The sequence below is a fragment of the Onychostoma macrolepis genome, chromosome 03, assembly GCF_012432095.1.
Source record: "Onychostoma macrolepis isolate SWU-2019 chromosome 03, ASM1243209v1, whole genome shotgun sequence".
NCBI lineage: Eukaryota > Metazoa > Chordata > Actinopteri > Cypriniformes > Cyprinidae > Onychostoma > Onychostoma macrolepis.
Window position 1 is genome coordinate 35,844,296 of NC_081157.1, and position 26,963 is coordinate 35,871,258.

The 26,963-nt window shown below is 39.3% G+C and overlaps 3 protein-coding genes across 10 annotated transcripts; 1 reads left to right on the plus strand and 2 right to left on the minus strand.

Moving 5' to 3' along the window:
• Window positions 1–281: 281 nt before the first annotated feature.
• Window positions 282–14,448, minus strand: scaf1 (SR-related CTD-associated factor 1). 5 transcript variants are annotated; one of them, XM_058771292.1, is made up of 11 exons: window positions 14,269–14,448; window positions 13,821–13,906; window positions 13,672–13,725; window positions 12,978–13,100; window positions 12,757–12,833; window positions 6,848–6,948; window positions 3,068–6,760; window positions 2,881–2,963; window positions 2,041–2,349; window positions 1,497–1,625; window positions 282–1,392 (listed from the first exon to the last, which is right to left on the minus strand). In XM_058771292.1, exons 3-11 carry the CDS (start codon window positions 13,723–13,725, stop codon window positions 1,234–1,236), a joined length of 4,728 nt encoding a protein of 1,575 aa, XP_058627275.1. In that variant the 5' UTR covers window positions 13,821–13,906; window positions 14,269–14,448; the 3' UTR covers window positions 282–1,233. The 5 variants fall into 5 exon arrangements, with proteins under 5 accessions (XP_058627275.1, XP_058627273.1, XP_058627276.1 ...); XM_058771290.1 differs by having other exon boundaries at window positions 13,821–13,974; XM_058771293.1 differs by having other exon boundaries at window positions 3,068–4,324; window positions 4,424–6,760; window positions 13,821–14,448.
• Window positions 14,449–14,940: 492 nt separating this feature from the next.
• On the minus strand, window positions 14,941–20,568 carry LOC131537713 (insulin). 2 transcript variants are annotated; one of them, XM_058771337.1, is made up of 3 exons: window positions 20,503–20,568; window positions 16,822–17,015; window positions 14,941–15,399 (listed from the first exon to the last, which is right to left on the minus strand). In XM_058771337.1, the coding sequence occupies exons 1-3, from the start codon at window positions 20,514–20,516 to the stop codon at window positions 15,233–15,235; spliced, it is 375 nt and encodes a 124-aa protein (XP_058627320.1). In that variant the 5' UTR covers window positions 20,517–20,568; the 3' UTR covers window positions 14,941–15,232. The 2 variants fall into 2 exon arrangements, with proteins under 2 accessions (XP_058627320.1, XP_058627321.1); XM_058771338.1 differs by lacking the exon at window positions 20,503–20,568 and having other exon boundaries at window positions 16,770–17,126.
• Window positions 17,404–26,892, plus strand: si:ch211-195b15.7 (synembryn-A). 3 transcript variants are annotated; one of them, XM_058771299.1, is made up of 14 exons: window positions 17,404–17,765; window positions 17,884–17,974; window positions 18,304–18,351; window positions 18,596–18,613; window positions 19,239–19,331; window positions 19,802–20,421; window positions 20,544–20,679; window positions 21,212–21,400; window positions 22,937–23,031; window positions 23,116–23,266; window positions 23,802–23,897; window positions 24,324–24,468; window positions 25,580–25,850; window positions 26,017–26,891. In XM_058771299.1, the coding sequence occupies exons 2-14, from the start codon at window positions 17,885–17,887 to the stop codon at window positions 26,162–26,164; spliced, it is 2,100 nt and encodes a 699-aa protein (XP_058627282.1). In that variant the 5' UTR covers window positions 17,404–17,765; window position 17,884; the 3' UTR covers window positions 26,165–26,891. The 3 variants fall into 3 exon arrangements, with proteins under 3 accessions (XP_058627282.1, XP_058627284.1, XP_058627283.1); XM_058771301.1 differs by lacking the exon at window positions 18,596–18,613 and having other exon boundaries at window positions 26,017–26,892; XM_058771300.1 differs by lacking the exon at window positions 17,404–17,765 and having other exon boundaries at window positions 17,793–17,974.
• Window positions 26,893–26,963: the final 71 nt, after the last annotated feature.

A 26,963-nucleotide genomic window follows, 5' to 3' on the forward strand; every position in this document is an offset into this window, starting at 1 on the left:
ATTTGATTTGTTTTAAATATGCACATTTGTCTGTTTGCATTTATGTAAAGTCATCATTTACTGCATAATAACTTGTTATAATAGTAAGGTGGGAAACTGTAACATCTGTACTACATAAGGTTTTAGTTTATAACTCACAGTAATCAAGGGCAATAATAGGGCAAGCTTTTACATAAATTGTATGTGCACCTAAAATTGGGAGAAATAAATCACAAATGATGTTGAACTCTGCTCATAGAGTTTTAAACTGAAAACTGAAGGTTTGATTAAGAAAAGAGGCAAACATCTTCATTTGGAAGGGCAAATTTGAAAGTTTATCTCTCATGTGACCTTCACAATCACTACAGTTTTCTTCAGTACAAATAAAATCCAAAACGCATGCATTTATCTCAATCATTCATATACACACTGTAGTACCTCTTCCATTGACTGTCTTCTGCCAACTCAATTATATTATGTGAAGATTTGACAGGGTAAAACAAATTCTCTAGCTAAGTGATGACATTTTGTCAGGTAAGTTCGGCTGTTTATAATTGAAGTAAAAAACAAAAACGTCATCAAACATAAGTCTGTTCCATGTATATACACATTCACTGTCCTATGAGATGGAACTGACAAATATCCTCCATTCCATAGGTATCTCAAAGAGATCTGAAAGAGTGTCACATGTCTGAGTAGCACCTCGACAAATGAATGCTCTCTGACACAGTGACAAGAATCAGGTTGCACTTGCAATCCTAGTTTTAAAGGAAATCTGACGGGGTACATTAAATCTCTGTTCTTTCATTCATTCTTTCACACTCAAAACCTCAATAGTAATAAATGTGTAATCCAGCTGACTATTTAAAATGTGCACCCTTCTCTAAAAGGGAGAGAGGAAGAAAGAACACCTATGTAGTGTACTTAAAAGTATATACACATGTTGAACATAATGTGTAAGAAAGTGTGTGCCATCTTTATCTCTCCCTCTCGAGTGTATACTTAAGAATGCCTTCAGTATACCTTATATCATACCACATTTCTATATTCATACATATTTATAGCAAGACAAGAAAGAGAGACAGGAAGGAGGGTGGAGTACTCAAGTTTACATGATGTCAACACATGGGGGGAACAGAGCAATATAACAAAGGACTGTCACTCAATAGCCATGGTGGGCCCAAACACGTGCAGGGGAGGAGATTTTGCAAACTTGTTCGACCAGATGGAGAGAAATAAACAGTCTTTGTCCAATCATGTTGAGGAATGCATTGAGGCAGACTCCCTGTCCTCTTTTTCCTCCTCGTCCATCTTGCGGCCGTGCTTTCTGAAATACTTGTACCTCTGGACGTAGAGCTTGACCAGGTTACTCACTTTAACTGGGTTTATCTCACCTGTTCGGCTGTGACAAATCTGTGAGGTAAAGACAGATTTAGTCATGATCGGTCTAAATATTTATTAGTAGCACTGTGTTGTGTGCTGCAAATCAAGGCTATCTTGAAGTTATATTTATTTACCTTGTGCACAGCTTTCCTTAAGATATCCTTGTATTCGTCTTTGTTGATGTCTTTACGCTGGTAGTATGGCTTGATGGCCAATTTGACTTCCTCTACTGCCCTCTCCTGGGTGTGGAGCTTCTTCAGATACTAACCAAAAGTAATAGATTAAGATTTAGTTCGTTATACATAGGGTCGAAACCCCCAAAAGATTATTTGTCATATTGTAACACTGAAAGCAAGAAAAATATTAATTATCAAGCAAGATCTTTTGTCCTTAAATGGGTGTTTTTAAATTAATGTTTGGCCCAACGTGCTGCCAATAGAACTGAACTTAGAATTAAAAACCATAATCTTTGCATTCACATTGCAACTGGACTTTAAAGTGATTCAAATTCAAAGCACCTTAAATTGTTAAATCAATTTACTTCTGGACTAAGCTACACCGCTTTTTTCTTTTTGCAGACCTAATTACAGAAATATAGAAGAAATGTATAGATTGAAAGGAATTCTATGCTTGTCTAAAAGACCCATGAAAGAACCATGTTAAATGAAGTGCTGATACCTTGTCAGGGTCTTTACTTTCGTTATCCCAGCCCGTTTCACTGCCCCCTGTTGGCCCTGTCATTCCCATGGGCAATGGAGGCGGTGGTGTTTGAGCACAGCCTCCACCCATTGAGAGTCCAGGGTGCAAGTGTGAAGGAGGAGTTTTGGTGCAGCCAACCAATGGGACAGAGCTGTGGAGAATAAACTGGGCAGGAGAAGGTCCTGGGGGTGGAGCATGTGATGGAGGTGGAGGAACTTGTGATGAGACAGATGAGGATGATGAAGGAGGGTGTGGCTGTGACTGGTTCTGATTGGCCTGAGAGAGAATCTGTGTAAAATGAAAGGGGAGAATCTTACAATTTTATTACACTTTTAAGTAAGTTACTTAAAAGTAAGTCAATCAGCTGAACTTCAGGCCTTTGGTAGAGCCGTTTAGAACAGGATAGAGAATTATTCTGGAATCATTGTGCATTTTTAAGACAAAAAGTTATATAAAATAATAATAAATGGGCAGTCACACTACAGACTTTAAAGCATGCAAATTGTTTTCAGATACTGCAAAGAACGAGATGACATCACACACTCATTTTTAAAAATGCATAATTACTCCACTTATGTAACACTGCAATCCTGCAGTTTTAAAGTTTGCTTTTAATTAAGAGGTCATATCGATCTTTTATTAGCCACGTCTTGAATGAATGGTACGAATTTGCAGGTCAGAATTCACAAAACTTGAACTTTGGAAAGTTCTTCACATGAACCTCCGTTTCTGGTCTCCTGAATTTGCATTCACATGAATGGAAGTCAATGGAACGAAAAGTGTAATGTGACCACCCCTTAATATCATCACAGATTTTACCTGACTTGTGGCCTGGATGAACTCTTGTGCTTTGGCTCTGCTGGCTATATTGGCCTCCTCCATTTTGAAAAGGAGAGCTGTCACTAAAGGGATTTAACAGAAGAACATTATGACTTCTGATCCCACTATACATTCAAAATGCATGTCAAAAGGGAATTACTTAAAAAGCCATGCATTAAACACTTACATGCTAAAACACCTCCAGCAGTGCAGTCCACTCCGGTTTGTAGACTCCAGGGTAATGGCGGAGCCGATGGGGGGGGAGGTGGAGGTGGGGGTGGCTTGTTAACTGAAGATGAGGACACTGAAGAAGAGGAGGATGAAGAAGGGTCATTTGCCAGAGGAGCACTGGAATGAGAGATGGAGGCCAACACCGAAGCTGTTGAAGTAGAGCATGGTGGTGAGCCCTTCTGATCATCTGGTGGGAGAGGTTTAGCACTGGAAGTGGACTGAGATATGGTATCCCCCCTGATCTGCGATGACAGCAGACCGGGAGGGCTGGCAGGGGACTTTGAGGGTGTGAGAGACAAGGCTTTGGACTGACCAGGGCCCTCCTCCGAGAGGAATGAAGGCTCTGGTGTCTTGCAGCTACTATCAACAGTTTGAGAGTCTGGGGATGACTCTCTAGTATCTCGAGATGGAGGCAAAGACAACGGGGATGTGTGTGGTGGTGAAGAGGATGGAGGAAGAATACTTGCTGACGAGGACGTGGAGGATGATGAAGAGGAGGAGGGAATGGGACCAGGAAGAGCTGGAGGAGGACTGGATGGCTTGGATCCAACCCCCACCAAAGGCTGCATTTCTGTTGCTACTCCCGGCCAACCACCACCAACCGTGCTACAATTACTATTAACACCTTTAGAATCACTTCCATCCACACTTATCCCTTTCTCTCTGGGCTTCTTTCCAGGCCTCCTTCTACGTTTTGCTGCCAGTGAGGAAGTAGGGGAAGAGGCAGATGAAGATGTGGACGTAGCAGAGCTTGGCTTGGCCTTCTTTGATTTAAGTCCACTTGGATTTGTTGATGACGGAGGCCCAAGTATGTTGCGTTGTTTCCCAGTTTTGCTTGGGTCTTTGCCTCTCCCTGGAAGGGCCAGTGTCTCTGAGCAGGGCTTAAGAAACGGTGATCGGCTCTCATTGTCTCGGCGGAAAACCACAGCAATAGACCCACCAACAACTGAGGGCCCTGAAGCTCCACTTACAACACCACCAGGTCCAAGAAGATCAAGGCCCAGCTTCCCAGAGTTCCCAGTTGTGCTACTAACACCTTCACGCACTAGAACAGAGACTTTAGATTGGAGCTTACCCTTTCTGGTACCACCACTGAGCTTCTTGGACCTGCCAGAACGCCCGGCATCCTTCTTCCCTATTTTTTCCTTACCGGTTTTCCGTCCTCGTTTAGTAGTGGATGAGGACGCTGTGGGCTGAAGGGAGGTGGTGTTGCCTGAGGATGCAGAAAGAGGTGGTGAGAGAGATGACAGAAGGTTTTTACTTTTGGCTTTTGGTCTATGAGAAGAAGAGGAAGAGGTGGATTCAGACTGACCAACTGTCTTGCTAGATCTGGATTTCTTCTTCAGATGATGTCGGCTAATTTTGGGTGCTCCGGATTTAATTTTAGGACTGGGTAGAGGGGGCTCAGGAGGAGGAGGAAGTAGTGGTGAGTCCTCTAGTGAAGGGTAGTCTGAATCTAGTGCTTCCCCATCTAAGGAGAGCATGTCCATCTCAGGACGATCCGAGAGACGGTCCGATTCATATCCATGATAACGAGGAGGTGTAAGGGAGGTGGGTCGGGATCTGCTCCTGTGCTCCTCGTCCTTTCTTTCCTCATCATCTGATCGTCTTCTTCGTTTCTTCTTCCTCTTATGATGTTTGTCTGAGCTCTGGGATCGGCTGCGGGAGCGCCGTGGTGAACCTGGTACTGTGGTGGTTGTTGTAGTGGTGGTAACAGTGATGGTACGTTTAATCGCAAAAAGATCAGAGCCATTGAGATCCTGAATGGACGGGGGCACGACAGGTCTAATATCTCTTCTCCTGTCCCTGTCTCGATCTCTTTCTCTAACCATCTCTTTCTCTCTCTCTCTCCTGTCACTGCTTCCTCTGCTCCTCTTTGTGCTGCCTCTCTCTCGGCTGCTTGACCTCCTGATATCTTCATCCCTATCTCTCCTTCGTTCATCTCTTCTTCTGGAGTCTCTGTCTCGCTCTCTATCCCGGTCATCTCGCCACCGGTCCCTATCCCTGTCTCTTTCATGGGTCCTTTCTCGCTCTCTCTCCCTCTCTTTATCTCGGTCTCTATCTTTGTGGCGATCCTCAGAGTGGCTGGACCAGGATCTCCGACTGTGTGTGTGTCGTGACGCATTCTGGGAGTGGGAGCGGGAGGAATGTTCTGGAGTGCTCCCGTGTCTCTTTTTCCTCTTGTGACTATCACTTCGGCTGCTCCTCCCCCTATCGCTATCCTTGTCTTTGTTCTCTTTTACACTCCTTTTTTCACTGTCCCTCTCTTTGCTTTCTCTTTTACCTTCACCTGACTCCTTTTCTTCTTTCCTTTTTTTCCTCTTTTCCTTATCTCCTCTTCCCTCTTTCCGCTTGCGCCTATCCCTCTCCTTTGAACTCTTGGAGGATTTGCGACTCCTCCCTTTATCAGTGGATAGAGATGGAGAATTGGGAAAGGAAGGAGAGGGCAAAGGCAAAACAGGGACAGGCGGCGGTGATATGGATGCAGAAGAAGGGCATGATCTGAACCTCTCTTTCCTCCTACTTGTCAGTTTTCTTCTTAAATCTCCGACACCCACAGAAGCCACTGGTTCCCGCTCCCATTCTTCATCAGCACGGACAGATACAAACCCGTCACCCTCTAACACCCGTAAGATCCTCTCAGTTTTTGGGACACCGGCTTGAAGATAAGAGGGACTGCTTGAAGATGGAAGCAACACCTCCCTCCTTCTCTCAATCACTCGTTCCCTTCCTCTTTCATTGGCGCCCACTATCTCTCCTTCTTCTATCTCAGAGTGCTCAGAGTCTGTTCCCCATTCTCTTTGATTTTTTCCCTGTTCCCTTATTCTATCTTTGATGGATCGCTTGCTGTTGAGTTCTAAAGGTACATTATTGAACATCGAAGATGGTGCACCAAGTTCTGTTGAATCTGGAGGACCCCCCTCTGTGCCAGCAGGGGTCCCCATTTCCAATGCTCTATCAGCTTTCGCAACATTGCCTTCGCTATTAATACTGCTTCCTCCTTCATTCACCTCATCCATACATCTTTTCTCCTCCTCTGTTTCAGAGGCTGGAGAACCTGTCGGTTCAAACGGATCATACTTATCAACCTCTTCTTCCTCGTCCTCAGTGGACGCCTGATCTCTCTCCCCCTCGCCTTCTGTTGGGTGAAAGGGGTCATAAATGTCATTCTCTAAACTCTCCCTCTGTCCATCATTGCATGGATGTGTGAATGATGAAGATGGATGGAGTGAGGGATTAGAAGGTGGCACAGGCATCGACGATGGCACCAAAGATGACGAAGTGGATGACACAAAGTCTCCAGTTCCTTTGCTGACCCTGTTGTCTCCAGCATGGCCTCTGTCCTCATCCTCACGGTAGTTTGTACCCATTCCACCAGGAGATGATGACGAAGGGGAGGAGGAGGGGGAAGAGGGAGCAGACGAAGGAGATGATGGTGAGTTGGAGGGTGATGAGGGGAGAGGGCTTTTGGCCATCTGTATGACCCCATCAGAGTTTTTGAGCGAAGTGGCCGGTTGCATCTGTCCCGAGGCTTGAATTACATTTGAGTAACATCCAGGAAAAGAGCCTGAAGGCAAAAAACTGTCTATAGAAATTCTCTTTTTCCTTAAAGATGGTGGGAAGTGAAAATTTACATTTAAGAAGGATCCTATGAAAGACAATGGAAAAAAAAGTATTAGTTTGATCACCCAGTACTATTTACATTATCTTAGGCAAGCTATGGACTTGAACCTACCTGGCTTCTGGTAACCAAGATTTGGGGTAACAGATGTCAACAAAGCAAGAGATGCGCCATTCTCTACTTTCACTTCTGCTGTTAGCTCCACATCAAAGTCACTAAAGGACAAGAAAAATATGAGTTTAAAGTTTATCAGTAACACTGTTTTAACACAAAATAGGCCTCAACAATAAACCTATTTTCCAGCTGACCTGGTTAAGCAAGTATTTCAGAATTTTACTTGCACTGTTGACATTTTCACTGTTTTTAATTTAAGATTTTATTAAATTTTTTTAGTGTTAATGTTAAAGCGCCAAAACAAAATACATATTTATAAATACTAAAATAACAAATTCAGAACAAATAACACTTCAATACAGAAGAAAAATATAATCTGATTATTCTCCCATACAAACAGAATATGCACCAATGAAATACCCCATAAAGTATGACAACAATGAAATGGCAAAGGTTTTTTGACTGAATCATGATTTTATGTAATTTTTCACACTCAAACACGTCTCTGAATCTAAACCCACCTGTCACAGGACAGATCATAGTCTACTTATAGTCAACTAGACGGCGATTGGCACAAGACCACGAGAATCAGACAAGTCCTTTAATCAAGACTTGTGTTGCAGCCTGGAATTAATTCATTTCTGTCGATATTGTCAGCTTGATTGGACAGAGACTATCGGAAGAGAGCTGAACTGAGCTAGACGATAACATCACTGAATCAAATTAATTGACTTCAATGGAAAAATTGAAAAATGTATTATTGTCCTCCTGCATTATTGACACACTATTTTCCTGTTTAACAAGCGGTTTCCTGTTTTAAAGCTGATTGACCCAGTCTGTATTAGTGTTGTCAAAAGTACTGAATGGTACTGAAATTTTAAAGGGGTGGTTGATTGCGATTTCACTTTTTTAACGTTAGTTAGTGTGTAATGTTGCTGTTTGAGTATTAACAATATCTGCAAATTTACGACAATAAAAGTTCAATGCAAACGGAGATATCATCTTTTAAAAGTCTGGCAATTTAATGCCTACAAAAACGACTCGTAGGGACTACAATGAGTTACTTCCCAGTAGGGATGGCTCGATACCATAATTTTGGCTTGGATACTGAATGGAATACCTCAGTATCAATACTAAATTGATTCCATAGGTGACAAATAACCAGCCTCAAAAGATAAGTGAATTGAAAATTTTATTAAAATAATACTAATAATAAAAACAGATTCATATCTTAATACCTTTGTTTCAAACTGTAACAAAAAAACCTACAGAGAACATGTTAAATTTTGATGTTGGAGAAAAAAAATATATAACTGAAGTAATACAATGAAAATATATTCAAATCTTCTTATCTTTTCAGTGCAAACAAAATATCTCATAGGTTTCATTTTGACTGAGTTTGAAGAAAAAAAAAAAATACAACTGAAGTAACGCAATTAATGCAACAAATGTTGATTTATTGTAAAGTGTTATTCTAACAGGCAAAGCAATATTCAAAATCACGTTATTATTTCTCTCTCTCTCAGATTGTTTTTCAGATTTCAGACTCAGTTAGCCAAAGAAAAAGCATTAAGTATAAATCTCGCTCTTTCGGCTGTTTCATATTAGCAGTCGCCAGCACAGCAGAAACATTCCCTTCATATTATTGATACTAAAATTAATATAGCAAAACTCTTGCATAATTCAATGAATATTCAATTGTATGAAATATAAGTGCATATATTGCGTGACCAAACTTCACTGGTTCTAGCGTGTCAAACGTACATTTTCGCTTACTGTATCACATCTGTATGTGTGTTGATCAGTTGTAAATAAAAGTTAAAATTAAATCTGAATTTATCAATGATGCACTCACCTGTCAATCTCTTAAAGGGGTCCTATTATGCTCTTTTACAAAGTCTTGATTTTGTTTTGGGGTGTACTAGAACATGCTCTCATGCTTGGTGGTTCGAAAAACATTATTTTTCACATAATTGACATTATTACAATACCTTTCAGCCTGGCACAAACGGCTCGATTAGTTCCGGGTTTGATGAAGGCCCACCTTCCGAAAAACTAAATGTGTTGTGATTAGTTAGCTGTCCCAGTGCGTTGTGATTGGTGAACAGCTTAGACGGTGTTTCAGTACTGCCACGCCCCTTGCCAAAGCAGCAAGTACCGGATGGCGTCAATATAGCCATATCCTGAGAATTTTGAACAAGAGGATGGCGCAGAACCTTTGAACGCACGGACATTGCAAGACATATTAAGAGTGAGTGGTAATGTTGTTGTTGTTGGTTTTTTTTGTGGCTAAATCACAATTTGTGGCAGCATATGCAAATTCATTCTCTGCCAGCGGGAGGCGCTGTTGGAGTGGTAGAGATCGAGGTTTCCCCAGTAACTGTACACAAAGCAGTGCTCAGCCAGTGTTGCAAAGTCCACGGTTTTCCTGCGGAATTGGGCTACTTTAACACTGTTGCCGCGGGTTGTTTTTCATGTCCGCAGGTTGAAGCGACCCCAATAACGTAATATTTAACCCCTGTAATGCTAATTTTACCAGGGGAATCCCACCAAAAAGCGTGATTTTTACCCCCCCGGAATGCGATTTTTCCCGGGGGGACCCCCCTTGAAACACGATTGGGCTACTTTTGGACTAGTTTTGAGTAGCAATTGGGTGTGTTTTGTTGTGAAAACCTGGCAACCCTGCGCTCAGCTCACAAAAGCTGCATTGACATTACATGCAAGATGAATTGAAAATGACATCCAAAATTTTCTGAAAACAGTCGGTTTCCTTCAGAAACACAGTGGTATAAAAACACCCGCACCAAGTTTAGATTTTGAAACGTGCAGTGCTCATGTTTATTCAACGAGGTCAAAGCCTTTTGGAAAATCTATTTGTGGCAGTCAGTTTTGATATTGTGGCGGGCGCCACAAATAAATCAATGTATGAAAAACTGTAGTCTCATAATTGACGTGTAAATTCTGCAGATTACATCACTGTCCAGTATTGTACTGTCAGCAATTTATAAAAACATTTTCATTATTGTAACACATATTCACATACATAATTATTCAGGTGCATGTGTAATAACTTGGCGCTACAGCAGTACTACTTCTTCGTCGTCATCTTGTCTGATGCACTCAACCAAGGTTCTAACCATGACCTCGCCCCGCCCCACCATTAGAATTTCCGTAGGCAGGAATTATTTTAATGATATTCTAATGGAATGCTTTGTGACATCACTAAACAACGCTGTAGTCCAAACAAGTCGTTCGTTGTAGTTCTTGAAAAGGGATTTTTTAAAAAGAAAATATCTCCCTTTGGAGTGGACTCTGAGATTTGTAACTTTGTAGATCTTTTTTTATGCCCAAACATACACACTACACCAGGCATCCTCAAATCTGGCCCACTCCTGCAGAGTTTAGCTCTAACCCTAATCAAACACACCTGAGCATGCTAATCAGAGTCTTCAAGATCATTAGAATATCACAGGTAGGTGAGTTTGGCCCTCCAGGGAAAGATTTGAGGAACCCTGCACTACACACTGACTAAAATTCAAAAAGTGAAAAAGCATAATAGGACCCCTTTAATTCTCTGAAAAGATCAGGATGAGCAAGTGACAAATACTTCAAAAGGTTTGATGTGTTGCCTCCTGTGGCAACACATAATTTATAGCAACGGTTGCAAACAGGTGCAGTAAGGTCAGTTCGTTCACCTTTGTCATCTGTTTTGTATGCAAAGTAATGCCATATTTCACTTCTACTTCAGGCTGGGCGATATATCGAAAACGATGATCATGCGCATCTCGTCAGTAAAGCTGGTTCCGTGATTAGCGGTAAATCTCCATCACCTGCTTTCAAATGGAGCGGCAGCAGGTGATGGAGATTTACCGCTAATATCGCCCAGCCCTACTTCTACTGCTCTCTTTATTTATTAATTTCGGATGCGTTAATAGAGTTTCATCTGTTTGATCCATCGCGTTGTTCTGTTGTCACATTTACCGGTTGCGCAGCAATTTGGGAAGCACTGCCACCTACAGGTGCACTTCGCAACAGCAGCGTATTAAATACCAAATTGAGCAAAATTATGATATCGTACCGTTTGAAATATAAAATATACCGGTATTTTTCCAGTACCGGTATACCGCGCATCCCTACTTCCCAGGTTCGTTACGTCACAAAAAGGTAAACAAAGCATTAACACACGTTAGACTGCATAAACACAATCAAGCCTAGAAAAAAAACAGTCAACTACCCCTTTAAAAAATTTCCCGCCAACATTTGAGCGCTGTTGAGCATTTTCTTAGACAGCACTGATTGGTCATTGTGTTCATGTGCTCGACAGATTTGACTGTGATTGGCTACAATGTTCACTGAGTGCTTGCACAGATCTGCTGATAGACGTGGCTTTCAAACACTACCCGTGCGCTTCTGTGTGAGCACTCAGTGAACATTGTAGCCAATCACAGTCATATCTGTTGAGCGCGTGAACACAATGACCAATCAGCGCTGTTTAAGAATCTGCTCAACAGCACTCAAAAGTTAGCAGGAAATTGACATTTTTAAAATTTCAGTACCAAATGGTATCACGGTTGGCACTTTTGACAACATATGCTATATAAATAAAGGTGACTTTACTTGAATTGACAGTCTAAAAAAAGTGTGAAAAAGCAAAATGAATATCGGACGCGATGACGCGCTGGAATAAAACAATAGATTTCTATAGATGCTTCCACATAAGACCGTGAACAATCGTGCACCGAAAATGCGATTTTTTTTTTTCCAATCAGTCCGACGAATCTTTTCAGTTTCGCAAAGTGAAAACACGGGCCGTCCAATAAGATTTGAGCTAGGATCACGTGACCGGAGCAGCAGCTGTTGCACAAAAGTGTGAGAGTGGTGGTGCTGTTTCGAAAAAGAAAAAAAAACACAGAAGAAGAGTATCCCGCAAGAGAGAAGAGAGTGGATGCTGAGTTCTTATCGTGGTATTTGAGAACAGATTTACTCTCACATGTTCTTTATACAGAATAACATTTCTAATAATTCTCTACTGAATTATGTGATCTGTAGAGCAACATCTGTTTTCTTCCACGTGCGCGAGTGTTGGAGTCAGAGCACGTTCAATCTTTTTCTACACATGAAATATGAAAGCAAATAGACATGATTATGACGATATATTTTCTGTATGTGTTTTGTATGCAGCTTGTGGTATTTTTATAGCAATAAAGGATGTTTATGACAAATATTAGCAGTGTAGCGTTATTAAACATACAAAGAGTGCATGTGTCTGCTTATTATAGAATCAAAATCAACTATAGATCACAATCGGAAGTTATTACAAGCACTCGGTGATGGTTTAAAGTGGGTAAGCAAATACATTAATAATTACATACATTTTCAAGTGTACCTTGATGCTAATTGTACTTCTAATTATATTTTAGGATGTAGCCTATTCTTGTAAGCATTATAGATAGTTTGTGTTTCTGGTGTAGAACCAAACTTTGTTTATCTTAATTTAATGCTGTATATTGAGCAGCGGACAATGTTAAATCCATATATGAGATACATATCTGAGGAAAAATGCATTGTTGGTCAGCGCCACCTAGCATGCAGGCGTGAATTAGCAGAAGGCGAACAATCGTTTCATGCTCGGTGTGACAGCACTGTTTGTCAGCGATTCGCCTCGTGCCCAGTGTGGAAAGGCCTTAATTGACCCAGTTCTGCTCATAACAAACTTTTGATATAATGTGTACTACGCTTTTCCTTTACAGGCCAGCACCTTTCAAAGACAATTAAACACCACTTCAACAACCAATCAACAAGTACATCACTGAGATAAAACACTCACATCCCTCAAAGTAAATAACCAAGTCAAATTTTGGTGCTTTCATGCTCAATTTTGAACTGTATGTGCTGAATTAAGCTCTTACCAGTCCAGGTACTGAGGTTGTGAGCTGAGCTGAGGCACAAGAAACACAGGCTCAGAGGAAGTAACAACAGCAGCCCCCTACAAGAGTGTAACAAAAAGGAAATGATTCAAGGGTCACCTCAGGTCACCGATTACAAACTGGGTAAATTACAGACAGACAAAGCATGTAACAGGACTGAATTTAATAACTTACAATTATGCAAATTGCCTAAATAATTTTACCAGTTCACTAGGCTCATCCTCTGAGGTCTCTCTGTTTCCTTGGAAACATCTTAAGCCAACTGTCCTTCTGTCTGCTTTAGACTCCACTTCCTCCTCTTCATCAGGACATTGTTCAGATTGTGACTACAAGAAGACAAGACAGAAGACATAAAGCATATTCAGCAGAGAGTGCTGTGCATGCTGAATATTAATCTCACTGTCAACAGTATATGTGACCCTGGACCACAAAACCAGTCTTAAGTCACTGGGATATATTTGTAGCAATAGCCAAAAATACACTGTATGGGTCAAAATTATAGATTTTTCTTTTATGCCAAAAATAATTTGGATATTAAGTAAAGATCATGTTCCATGAAGATATTTTGTAAATTTCCTGCCATAAATATATTAAAACTAAATGTTTTATTAGTAATATGCATTGCTAAGAACTTCATTTGGACATCTTTAAATACGATTTTCTCAATATTTAGATTTTTATGCACCCTCAGATTCCAGATTTTCAAATAGTTGCATCTCGGCCAAATATTGTCCGATCCTAACAAACCATACATCAATGGAAAGCTTATTTATTCAGATAAATCTCAATTTTGAAAAATTGACCCTTATGACTGGTTTTGTGGTCGAGGGTCACATATACATAATCACAGTGACTATCCAACCTGCTACTACAGTAACAAGATGATGTGACACGTACCTTGCCTGGCACAATTTCTCCTTTGTCCTTTTCAGCCTGTCCATCTGTTCCCATCTACACATAGCAGACAACACTGGTTAATAAATAACCTAGATCTGAAACATCATCTCTGAGCCATCATAAAGCTTCACCCGTTATGATAACCATACCTGAGAGATGGGAGAAAACTACTTCTGCATTGAATCTCTGTCTTTAACTTGAAGAGCACTCAGGGGAACTTGATTTCTCGAGTAAACTGATGAGAAAGCTTGATCTGTATTGACATTCAACACTGTGTCTTCGCGTCTTGACCCTGTGACAGCTCTGATCGTGTGCAGTGAATGAGACTGATGTAAGATGATGCTAGAGACGATGCTATCTTGTTCGTGTGCTCCACTGCAGTGTTTGACTATGTACTCACTTGTTAACTGTCATTTAATAGCCACCAATACTATACGTCTCTTTCTGAACGCACTGAGTATCACTAGCTGAATTTCTCATCTGTGCTTAATTTCAAGCAACCTTCTCGCACTAGCAGCAATCATTTTTAGCCTACAATTTGTCGTCCACAGGGGTTAGCTGGCTAGCTAAGTTAGACAAGCTATAAGAGCCGTTTACCTTTATAGTGCGGAGATGAGCCGGCTGATGAATCCCAAAACTGATGAGCTGCTAAAACCCGCCACAGTGTTTTTGTTAACTTTAAAACGACATGCAAAGGCACGAAACATTTTTCTTTAAGGAGCACAATAAGAGGCCCATCCCATCCGATTCCGCCATTTTGCTTCCCCTTCTGTGAAATTGCCGGCATGGGCTTCTGGGAAATGATGTTTTTCATCAAAGACTACTTCTGTGGCGACGATGCAAATCAGAGGCAAATGGAAATTTCTTTGTATTAATATATTAATAATTAATATGTTATATATACCAAAAAGTAGAAAATCTAGAAATTAATTTAGGGTTGAATGATCACATTACATTAACATTTGTATTAATTTATAAATGTCCTGTAGTCGATTATTGATGGTCTAATATATGGTGATTGTTTGAGCTTGATACACAAGTGATTTTGAAATAGTACTATTTAGAACTATTATTAGTTTAATAATACAGTATTTGAAAACATTTTGCTTTGTGCATTGTTTTCTATAATACTTTTCAATAATGCTTTCATTTTTTTTAATTTTTTTTTTTAAATGAATTACGTTGCATTAAAGGTAGGCCTACACATTTTTATCAGTTCATGCATTCCCAGGGAATCAAACCCATCTCCTTGGTGTTGCTAGTGCCATGCTTTCACTGTTTGAGCTACAGGAATATAATAATAATTAAATATGCCTACAATAAACATCCTAACATCCTACACTTTGTATAGTGCAACACAAACAAAAACAGTCAGATTTCCTTTTTAATATATGCAAACGTTTTAATCATAAACATGCCCACTGTGTAACATTTCAAGTGATCCTTCATTCACTGCTGTTCATAATTAATGGTATCATCCAAATAGGCCTACCATATCCCAGACCCGCAGTACTTAAATAATGCAAGTTATTACTCAGGTGAAGTGCATGCAGCAGACTCTCTATGTGTTACAGTAATTCTCCAGGTCGTAATAGTCACAGTAGAAATGACAGCACTGCTCCACAATGCCTCTCTTTGCAACAGTGTTTCTGGCAGTGCCTCTGTCTCCACTCTGAGCAGCCGCTCCAGTGAGCCCCAGGAAGGGGGCGCTGTTCCTCATCATGACGCCTGTTGAAAGACGGGATTCAAAAGTAGTATATACAGGCGTAGAATGCATACTAGTATTAAATTCATTCATTTAATTAATCAAACATTTTTCTATTTTCTACAGACAGAAAGACCTGAATGAACTTCTAATAAATATCACAGGCTACTCTGTTACTCTAATAAAGAGAGACAGGGAGACCAGGCTACAGGGGCTACAGGGGCTACAGGGGATTAATTGGATACTGTCACAAAAATGTTACACCTGAGAGGCCACCCTTTTGATATTAAAATCTTTTTTTTTTTTTTTTTTTTTTTTAAAGAGTAGTCCAATGGCTTAATAATATCATAAATCTATCCTATTAATTTCTGACTTAAAAGGGATAGGCCTAGTTCACCCACAAATGAACATTGTTTAATGTAGGCTACTCAACCTCTTGTCATTCCAAGCCAGTATGACTTTCTGTCTAAGTTCTATTGAACATAAAATAACATATTTTGAGAAATGTCTAATTTCTCATTTAAATAACAATAAAAGAATGGAAGAAATGGACAGATTGGGCATCAAAACTTTGTAGTTGACAACATTATTCTATATAATTTTCTGAAGTAAGAAAGTCATATAGGTTTGATACAACAGTAAGTAAATGATGATAAAGTGATGATAAATTTTAATGATATTTTTAGGTGTGTGTGTGGGGAGGGGGGGGTGGCTTATAGATGAAAATGCATTAAATAAATATGGTATGTTTAAAAAACATTACTCAAAATGTTTTTAGATTACTCAAAAAAAATGGCGATAGTTCGTTTTATCATTTATTTTTCTTCTCTCTTGAATTATAGCCTCTTAACCTCCACCAAAAAAATAATAATAATAATAATAATAGCTATAAAAAAAATGTGCGATACTGAATATTGAAAATAATTTCGACAAAAAATGGATAGACAGTATTTCTTACTGTAAAGTTTTCTAAATAAATGGGCAGATTGGGCATCAAAACTGACAACATTTGTCTGTATAATTTTCTTTTGTGGTGCTCAGAAGTAAGAAAGTCATATAGGTTTGCTACAACAGTAAACAGTTTTTTGGTGGATGGGGGGGGGGGGTTATACATGATTAAATAAATATGCATTAATGCATTAAATAAATATGATATGTTTATATGTAAAAATGTGATTTTAGTTAGATTTTATCATTTATTTTTCTTCTCTCTTGAATCATATAGCCTCTTAGCCTCTTAAAAACACACATTGATATAAAAATTTGTGATAGGCCTACCGAATGTTTCTTTTTTTACCCAATAACTTTAGTTTGCATTGATTGGGTTATCTTAATGCTTGTTACGCAAAACAATTTCGACAAAAACATGAACAGACAGTAGGTTATCTCTTACTGTAAAGTTGACGGAATGCATCGCACAGAAATGCGTGTGTAAGCAGACTCACGGAAAGTGTGCTCTCTGATACGCCTGCCAGGCTGGTAGAAGAGGCCCTTTTCACCACAGACGAGCAGCAGCGCTTCCACGAGATGAATCCCGCACAGCCTTCGATTCCCAAACGCGCCGCTGTGGGTCACCAGAGAGCCGGCACACAGCGACAGCAGGAGCAATCCAGATCTCTGCATTCTGCTTATGAGAAAACTTAACAGATCATGAAACACAAAATAGCAACTCTTTCCTGTCTGGTCAGGTTGATTGTGCCCCGTCAAGAGTGAAAGTGTCGTCCAGCCCAGTAGTGCTGGGGTTATTGTCTCTTTCTCTCTGTGTGTGTGTGTCTCGCTGTTCTAATGGACTCTGCGTTTTATGAGGGTCCATCAGTGAGCTGAACAACTAGCCTCAATTAATCACCTTCAATCAGTACAAATAATTACCCCTATCAGCTCACCCCAGTCATCCCAGCCTTTCTCTTCCTGACCCCCACTTTGTTTAATTACCCCTATTAAGCTTTATATAAACCTGTGCTGCTTTCATCTCTCTCTCCAACCCTCTGTCTTTTTCTCACTGTTGTCTGAATGCCAGCATAGCTGCTCAAGCTTTTTTTGGTTCCTATTGTTTGGCCCTATTGGCTTTCTCACTAATTAGCGCTCCTGTTCTGAGGATAAGTCTTGCAGTGTGTAGTATTATTTTTACATTATTAAGAAAGAAAGAAAATACAATACAGCAAACCTGTGCCCACAGACGAGACCAAATGCACATTCATGGAGTTTTATGAGCAGTGTGTGAATGAGTGAGAGAGGATGGGTGGGATTAGTTTAGGAAAACTCAAAGCCAAATCTGAGGCCTGTCAGATTACAAAGAGGAACATATGAAGACAGAGACACACTAAACACGCGCCGTTTGCAAGGAAACTCATCACATTTTTCAAATCTGTGCTTTTTAAAACCAAAGAGGGTAAGTGCAGGAATATGAATGTGTCTCTAATATTGCATAAGGTTATATCAGTATTTCTGAGAAATTCTCCTCATGAAAATGAACATATTTTCTATTTGATTGATTATTAATTATTAAGAATGCCTGTGGACGTGGAGAAGATTATTCAGTTTATCAAACAAGGCGACCAGGACAATGTTCAAACACATCTGGATGACTACAACACTGAGGTAAATACAATTTCAAGCACAATGCTGAGTTTTAATTAAATATAATAAGATTAATACTGTGCTTAATATGATCACTGTGCCAGACAGTAAAAAGGAAAAAAAAAAAAACGGTGTTAGAATCTTCTACTACTTCTACAACACTCAGATATTAGCAGTTTCCATGACAACAGAACTGGGGTAAACCTGAAGGGTGTTTCTCATTACTTATCCAGTCATTTTACAGTTTCTGCAGTGTGGTGAAGTTTTAATGTGTCTAGCATTTGCAGAGCCTTCAAATCCTGCCGTCTCTCATATATTTCTCCTTTTAATTCTCCCTTTGGTGTTCACAGAACTTACAATGTTTCTTTTTTGATGTGGAAGAAAGAGAGAGAAGAAAGGTAAATTCTAAAGTCTATGCTAATGTTTGTGTGTTTATCTGTCTGCCCTCAATCCGAGGGCACACATGGCTTGGATTAACACAGCTAATAATGTAAATCTCACTCATCCACCTTCACTTATCTTTATCCCTCACTTCACCCTCATCTCATTCATTCGGTGTATATAATACTCACAAGCATGTTTTTAATCATGATTTCCTTCTTTTTGTCATATGCTCATTAATCTCGGCTGAACTGAGAACAGCAAAGAGAGCTGGAAGAGGTAAATCTTTCACATGACCTACAGAAAAAGAGCAGGTATTTGCTGTAGATAAATAAAGAAGGGGGTGAGACGTCTGTGAGAAAGAAAAACGAGAGAGGTGTATAATCTGAAACTAATATACTCGCCGTCTATCTCACCAGGGGCACCTGTACATACCGACACCCTGAGCGTCTGTGTCGGATGTGCCTGTAAACTCTTTTGAGCTCATTATTTTGTTGTTACTAAGCACCAATTATTGTGCCGTGTGTCAAAAAGATAATTTGCTGGTTCTCATGCATTCACAAGAGCCATTTACACTGTTACACTCTTCATGATGCCCGGGCTCACAAAATAAAGCTTTTATAAATGAAAAGCTTTTATAATCTCTCCTCTGTGTTGAAGGAATTGTACCCAAAGCCTTTAATAGTCTTCAATGAACTTCAATGTTCTGTTGTTTATATGTAAAGAAGCAGACCATGGTTTAAATCTGAATCTTGAGTTTGAAGGGCAGACACTGACTTCATTCTTTTCCATGTCACCTCTCATTATCGCAAAAGCTTATGTTTTTTTGTTGTTGTTTGTTTGTTTGCTTGTTTACCTCTCTTTCTCTTGTCTCTTGTGAATTAGTTTGTTCTTCTCCACTCAGTTCCGCAGGAATAAAGTGAGAGAGTATGTTCCAGACTCTGACTCAGATTTGGACTCTGATGAGAATGAGGATCCAGATCTCATTCTGCGGAGGGTGAGTCAAACTTCTTTCCCAAACTTTTTTTACAACTTCGTCCATAAAATATGGCCAAAAGTACAACCCAGCACCACATCCAAATATTGTAGCTAATTTTCCAAATTCCAAATTGAAGTTTTTTCTATCTATCTATCTATCTATCTATCTATCTATCTATCTATCTATCTATCTATCTATCTATCTATCTATCTATCTATCTATCTATCTATCTATCTATCTATCTATCTATCTATCTATCTATCTATCTATCTATCTATCTATCTGTCTATCTATCTATCTATCTATCTGTCTGTCTGTCATTCATTAAAAATTATAGTTGAAGTTCAGTTTCTTACATTCAAACCGTAACTAAAATTAGAAGGCTTGTCCACATATGTTTGGCCATGTTGTATTTGATTATACATTCCCATCAAATGCAATGCTAAAAATTCAAACCTTTCCATCTTTTTCCTCTCTGTCTCTTCCAGAGACTTGCTGCAGCTCTGATCTGGTTCATTCGCATGCGGCTGCAGCCAGGAGTTTTGAGGGTGTGTCTGAGAACTCTGCGAATTATCTCGCGTGATCGAAAGGCCTTGGCACCCCTGATCACAGACTATGCCATTCTAACTCTTGCTCGACTCGGGGGCCTCTCCGCCCTGCCTATCTGGCCTGAAGAAGAGGAGGCTGAATGGGGCTCCTCCCACAGTGACATCACTCCGGAGAATGAGACAGAGACACATCCGGATAATAATGGCAGCAATACACAACACCCAACATGCTACAGGGAGGGAGATGATTCAGTCTGTGTCTCTGCAGCCTGTGCTCAATCTTTGGTCAGTGAAGGAGGCTTGCAGGTCAACCCTGTGAATGTGACATCTAATGGTAATATTGGGAGAGAAACACAAAACGACCACCATGAAGAAAACATGAGGAAAGATGGGGTCTGTGGGCCGTTGACAAGAGGAAAGAGGGATGCTAGAGGAGAGAAGGATGAGGAGGGGGAGGAGGGGTATGATGATGGAGAGGTCTGGAGGAAAGAGGCGATGAAGGCCCTGTGCAATATCATCTACAACAGCCCAAAAGCACAAGAGAGAGCCAGCATCCTGAGGTGTGGCTCAAATTGTTACATGTGAAGCATTTGCCAAGTACGGTGTCAATAAATATTTCAATATCGTTATAGAAAACTCACTCTCTCCGTTTCATTCTCTTGCGCTTTCTTTTCTTCACCAGGTTGCTCCACGGCCTGTCAGAGAGACTTAAAGATGGTATACATTCCTCATCACCTCCAAGTGGTCAGTTTTATGAACTACGACTTCTCTTTCTGTTGACTGCTTTACGGCCTGAGCTTAGGATAGAGCTCCGCCAGGTAACAATCATACATACACTGTAAAAATCATTGGATTGGTTTCAATAAAAATTTATTGGATTGTTGGAATACACTTTTTTTTTTTCAAGCTATAATGACCGCTTGGTGGACAGAAAGATGGAGCCAGGACTCCCCATTAAATGTTTTCTCAAATTTTTAAATCTGGGCTGTAAAACATGTGAATACTACCATACCTTTAATGTATTTGCATATTTTATGGGCATAAAGTCATTTAAAAGATCATTACGGATGTACAGAGTCATTTTATAATTTTTACTAAACAGGGGTACGATGAAACATTTAGCTGAACTTTGTCTTTTAACTTTAATTCTGTTTACTTCTATTTTTGTTTAATGCAAATTTTATAAAACAATTCATTTGAAATAAAACAACAGTTAGAGGACCCTGCAGTATCAGTGTAGACCACCTAGTCATCAAGGCCACAAAAAGGAAAGTGTTAGGAGGACACAAAACTGCCTGTTTCATTTCTGTGGGCATTTCAGAGATTCATTCTGTGTGCTCTTCCTGTCAGGAGCGCGGCGTGTCCATGCTGACTACTGCTCTGGAACAGAGTTTGGAAGTGTGCTGGGGTGAAACACATGAGGTGCTGACTGACCTCACAGCACCCCCTGTGTGTAAGGAGGTGACTCAGCTCGCCCTTGAGATTCTCAAGACCCTGTTCAACATTACCTACAGTGTGCACAGACAGGAAGTAGATGAGGTAAACGCTGCATTTTTATTGGCTGTTTCTTTAACCCCTAATGACCACAGCTGGGTCATTCCATCATTAACAAGATGGACATAAAGAGCTAAGGAGCTAAGCCATTGCTTATTTTGATATATTTTTAACCTTTTTCTGAAATTTCTATATTATAGATGATCAAACATAAAGATAATTGTAATTTATTATGAATTGGATGGAATTGAACAAACCAAACAGCACAAAACTTTGCATATCATCACATATCAATCCAATGCTAATAATAACTGATGCTGTGTACCAACCCCAAAAACATTCTGGAGGATGATGTCAATAAAAAACACTGTTAGTTAAACATGAAAAGCACATAGCCCTGTACAGGGCATGCAGGGAGATAAAAAAACAAGATATTCTTAATTCATAGCCACAATTTAACTAAACTAAAACGAGTGTTGGGAAGGTTATTTTGGAAATATAATAGGTTACAGATGACAAGTTACCCTATTTAAAATGTAATAATTACTTTATTAAAGTAATGTAACTGATTACATTTGATTACTTTTTAGATTACTTTTCAAAATTAAAATTTCAAATTTTAATTTTCAAAATCAGACTTTAGCACCTCTTTTTAATTTGATATCATTCTGAGGTTAAATACAGATTTAAAATCATAACAAAATATAGTTTAATAGCTATGATACAGTTTGTGAAATTAAATCTTTGCGTAGAAAATAATCTGGCATCTGACAATGCCTTGGGAAAAAAATAGTTAATTTTAAAAATAAAGCATATACACAAGCCCAAATAGGAAATAAAGCAGTTATCAAATAAACATGTGTCCTCTTCTGTGTTCTAAACTCCTAAAACATTGGTGTCTCATATATTAGAGCACTCAATGCATTTTGGGAAAGAAATCAATCAAATCTGTATGAGTGTGAAAATATTCAGATGTAACCCCTTTTGTAATCTTTCATAAGTAATTGTAATTTTATTACACATTTTTTCTCAGTAACTGTAACAGATTACATTAACATTTATTTTGGTTAACACTTTATTTTAAGGTGTTCTTGTTACACGTTACATATACTTACTATTATAATAACAATAAATTATGCATAATTACATGCAAGTAACCCTAAACCAAATCCTAAACAACCCAAACCATATAGTAAGTACATGTAGTTAATTAATATTACTCAGTACTTAAATATATTACACTGTAACAAGGACACCTTAAAAAAAGTGTAACCTTGTTTTGTATGCAACTAGTTACTCCCCAACACTGTATGAATTCGTACAATGTGGCCAAAATTTACCTGACATGAGGAAAGATTTTAGTAAGTTGTTTTAATGAATGAATGAATGAATGAATAAGTCATGGAAAATAATTCTTAATTTGATGACACACTCACACACACACACACACACACACACACATATATATATATATATATATATATATATATATATATATATAAAATCCCCCCTATCCACCATAACAGGACAGGTTAAGAATTAGATTTTATTGCCAATGTTTTGGTTCTCCTTCTGCCACAGGAGGCTGGAGCTTTGTATCGTCACCTAGCTGCAGTCCTGCGTCACTGTCTGCTCGTGCCCTGTGAGGGAGAGGATAGAAAAGAGGAGCTGCAAGGGTGAGAGTATAATCAAACCATGGTGAGTCTTGAGAGGTCTTGTCCTATTGATCTCTGTAACTCTTCTGTGCTGAATATCCACAGACACACAGTGAATGTGCTCTCAGCGCTCCCTCTGCAGTGCCTGGATGTTCTGCTGTCTGTTCGCCTGTCTGAAGGTTCGAAGGAGTCCGGTGGTGTCAACATGGACTGCGTTCACACTCTGCTGCTCTTCATGGAGAAGAGACTGGACAGAGTGAGAAAGAGCGCTCTGAAATGTCTAGTGTTCCTGTAGCTCAAGAACTTGGCACTTGTAAGGCCAAAGTTAAGGGTTCGATTTCCAGGGACTTCATAGACTGGGGTTCAGTTTCCATGAAATGCATGTTAAACAGTTAGTTAATCCAAAAATAAAAATTCATTCATTTACTCACCTTCATGTTGTTCAAATCTAACTTTTTCTTCCTTGGAACATATAAGATATTTTGAGAAATGTTTTGGTTCATACACTGGACATCAATGTTAACCAAAACTGTTTGGTTACCAACACACTTCAAAATATTCTCTTTTGTGTTCCACGGAAGAAAGGATGTCCACAGGTTTGGAACAACAATGAAGACAGAATTTTAATTTTTTCAATGAACTATGCCTTTAACAGTCCTGAGGTTTGTCTTCTAATTAGAAGGGGTTTATATATATATATATATATTTATAAACGTATAGGCCTAAATATTTTGCATTTGTACAATTTATTTCATTATAAAATGTTATGTCTTTAATTGTGAATTATACAGGGCCATAAGCTGAAGGAAAAGTTGGCTCCAGTGTTGAACCTGTTGACTGAGAGCAGCAAAGCACACAGGGAAACTAGGCACTATCTCAGACAGCAGGTACGAAACTCACCTCAAAATACCTTTTTTAAACATTTTCACCATTTCAGCGTGTTTCAAAATGTTCAAACCAAGAACGATAACTATGAGGATAACTACAGCAATAATTACATTAGCGTTCAACTTATTATAAGAGCATGCTACAGTTATGTCTGTTTGGCTGCCAGTGATTTTATTATTTATCAGCTGGAAAATAATTTTAATGATATTTTTCCTCTTTGCCGTTATCGTTATAGCTGTGGTATGGACTCAAAACTTTATTACTAAAAACTGTATAGTTATTGTTATCCTTATAGTTATAATCCTTGGTGTGAGTATAAGTGTTACTTCTGGAGCACAACTTGAAACATTAAGTTTGACACAACATATACTTGTTATTCTCATGGCCAAGCACCAGGAGCCTGATCCTGTGCTATTTTTGAACAGATCCTGCCTCCACTGAGAGACGTTGAGATGAGGCCTGAACAGGGGAGCACACTGAGGAGCAAACTAGTGCGACTAATGACCCATGTCGACACTGATATCAAACACTGTGCAGCTGAGCTTCTCTTTGTGCTCTGTAAAGAAAATGGTACATAGATGCATCCACTGAACCATGCAGAGTGCACTGACATTCATACTTTACACATACCATGATACTGAATGATTATCATATTCATGTTTCATGGTATGAACATGTTATAAGTGAACATGCAGGGAAGAAGTATTTTTTGTAGGCCAACCCAGAAGTTAACATCACCCTGCATCCCTTGACAAAAATAAAACATGATTTTTCAAGTGGATTATTGCAGAAAATAAGCTCTTTTTATGATTCTTCATGATAATCATCACAAATCAACAGCTTTTATGAATTTTAAAGCCTAAATAAAATCACCAGAAGTAAGCGCTAAATGTAGGCTATAAACAAATGCCACCATGGTTGCATGACATTAATGTCATCACCACTGTTTCGGAAAACTCTTTCAATCTTTGCTTAAAAACATTTTTCTACGGTGGCTGAGAGAACTCAACACGCTGCAAATAGACATGCAAACAACTTCATCAATTTGACAACACACGCGCTGCAAATGCTCACAACACAACCAAACAAAGAAACGCGCTGCAAATAAAAATCTTTATTTGTTTGCGTTGTGAGCATTTGCAGCACCTGTTGTCAAACTGATGAAGATGTGTTCTTGATTTGCTGGTGCTTTTTCTATTTGCATGTGTTTTCTGAAGTTGAGAAAACGTTGAGCTCTCTCGGCCACCATATTATTCCTTAAAGTTTGAGTTAAAATAGTTTGCAAGATTGCTATTATAAATACACTAAGGCTGTAAAAGCAGACTAGTGAGTGGATGAACCTTCTTGTTTGGTGTGATGGTGTTTAATGTCCCTGATAACCTCTGTAGTATGTTAGCAACTGCTTTTTAAAAATCACAAGGGGTATTACTGATGTACTGTATATCATTAAAACATGAAAATATCTTGAGCTTATATTAAAACTTATTTCAGGCATTTAACCAAAGACCCATTCAAAAATCCCATTGCCTCCAGGACAATGGAACCAGAAGTGCTAAAATGCTAATTCATTTCCTGGTTTCGGCCTACAAAAATGTCATCTCTGCAGCACTCATAATACGCCTTTCTGTGACATTTAAAACAGTGCTGGCAGAATGGTATTCATGAACTCTTTCTCTCCCAGTGAGCAGGTTTGTGAAGTACACTGGTTACGGTAATGCAGCGGGGCTGCTGGCGGCACGGGGTCTTTTGAACGGCCGCGGCCCCTCTCCTCAACCGCAGTACTCCAGTGACTCTGACTCAGACACGGAGGAGTACAGACAGGCCAAGGACAGGATTAACCCTGTGACGGGACGGGTGGAGGAGGAACAGCCTGATCCAATGGAAGGAATGACTGAAGAAGAGAAAGAGGCAGAGGCGCTCAGACTCATAAATATGTTCAACAGACTCTCACGGTATGTGTGTGTCAGAGAGAATCCACCAGAAATGTGCTAAAAGCATCACTGATTTTCTGTTCAAAACGTATGTGTAGTGCATAGTTGATCCCCTCATGATATACAGCAGCCTTTATTCATATTACTTTTGTTTCATCATTATTATCCTTCCACCACACCCGCTCAGGAACAAAATCATTCAGCCAATGGGAGTGTCAACGGACGGCAAACTGGCGCCACTTTGTGGCCAGACGAGGCACAGCGCTGTGCAGGAGGAGGAGGAGGAGGAGGAGGAGGAGGAAGAGGAGGAAGATGACAGTGAAACAGAGCAGTAATGATGACAAGATGATTAATGAAAGACAGGTGCAAGATATTTTATACTAATGACTGATACAGCGGTGAAACAATATTAATAATAGCGCAACTAAAAATCATGTAACTTATAAGGAAATCATTTATTGTTTCATTTAATCAGTTGGTGTATGTAAAAAAGAAAATGCTATCGAGACAGAAAACAGAATAAACGAAGCTCTGTATGATATGTGAAGAAAAAAAATAAGGGAGGCAAGAAATGATTTATAATGTACACAAAATAGCGGAGAATGTCATCTCTTTGTAAAAACGTGAGAGTCACGATGAGCTAGAAACCGTAAAATAGAAAGCTACTAAGAAGCAAAGGAGAAAGAAAGAGACAAAGAGAGACAGCCGTCACACCAAAGACAGACAAACACTCCTGGAAAATGCTGCTGGTGTTGCCATGGTTATGTTACCATGGTAACAACAGGAAATGCAGTTCTACGGTTTCTCTTTTTTTCGCGCTCTAGCAGGAGTGGAATGTTTACCTTGAAGAGATCTCTGCTGAGGATCAATCTAACGCTCTGCACCGAGAACGCTGAATAAAAATACATCCTCAGAAAAAATGTTTTCATTTACAAAACGATTAGTAGACTTACAATATTTAGAGTAGGTTATTTTTTTGACTGTACTGCTTGATTTCCAATGTATTTCCCTCCACGATATCATTCCTACCCGTATAAATCCCGCGCAAAATACCAGCAAGTATGTCTAGAACAAATCAAATGGAAAAATAAAAAACAAACAAACAAAAAATCCAAGGCAGTCTTGTGTGAAAAT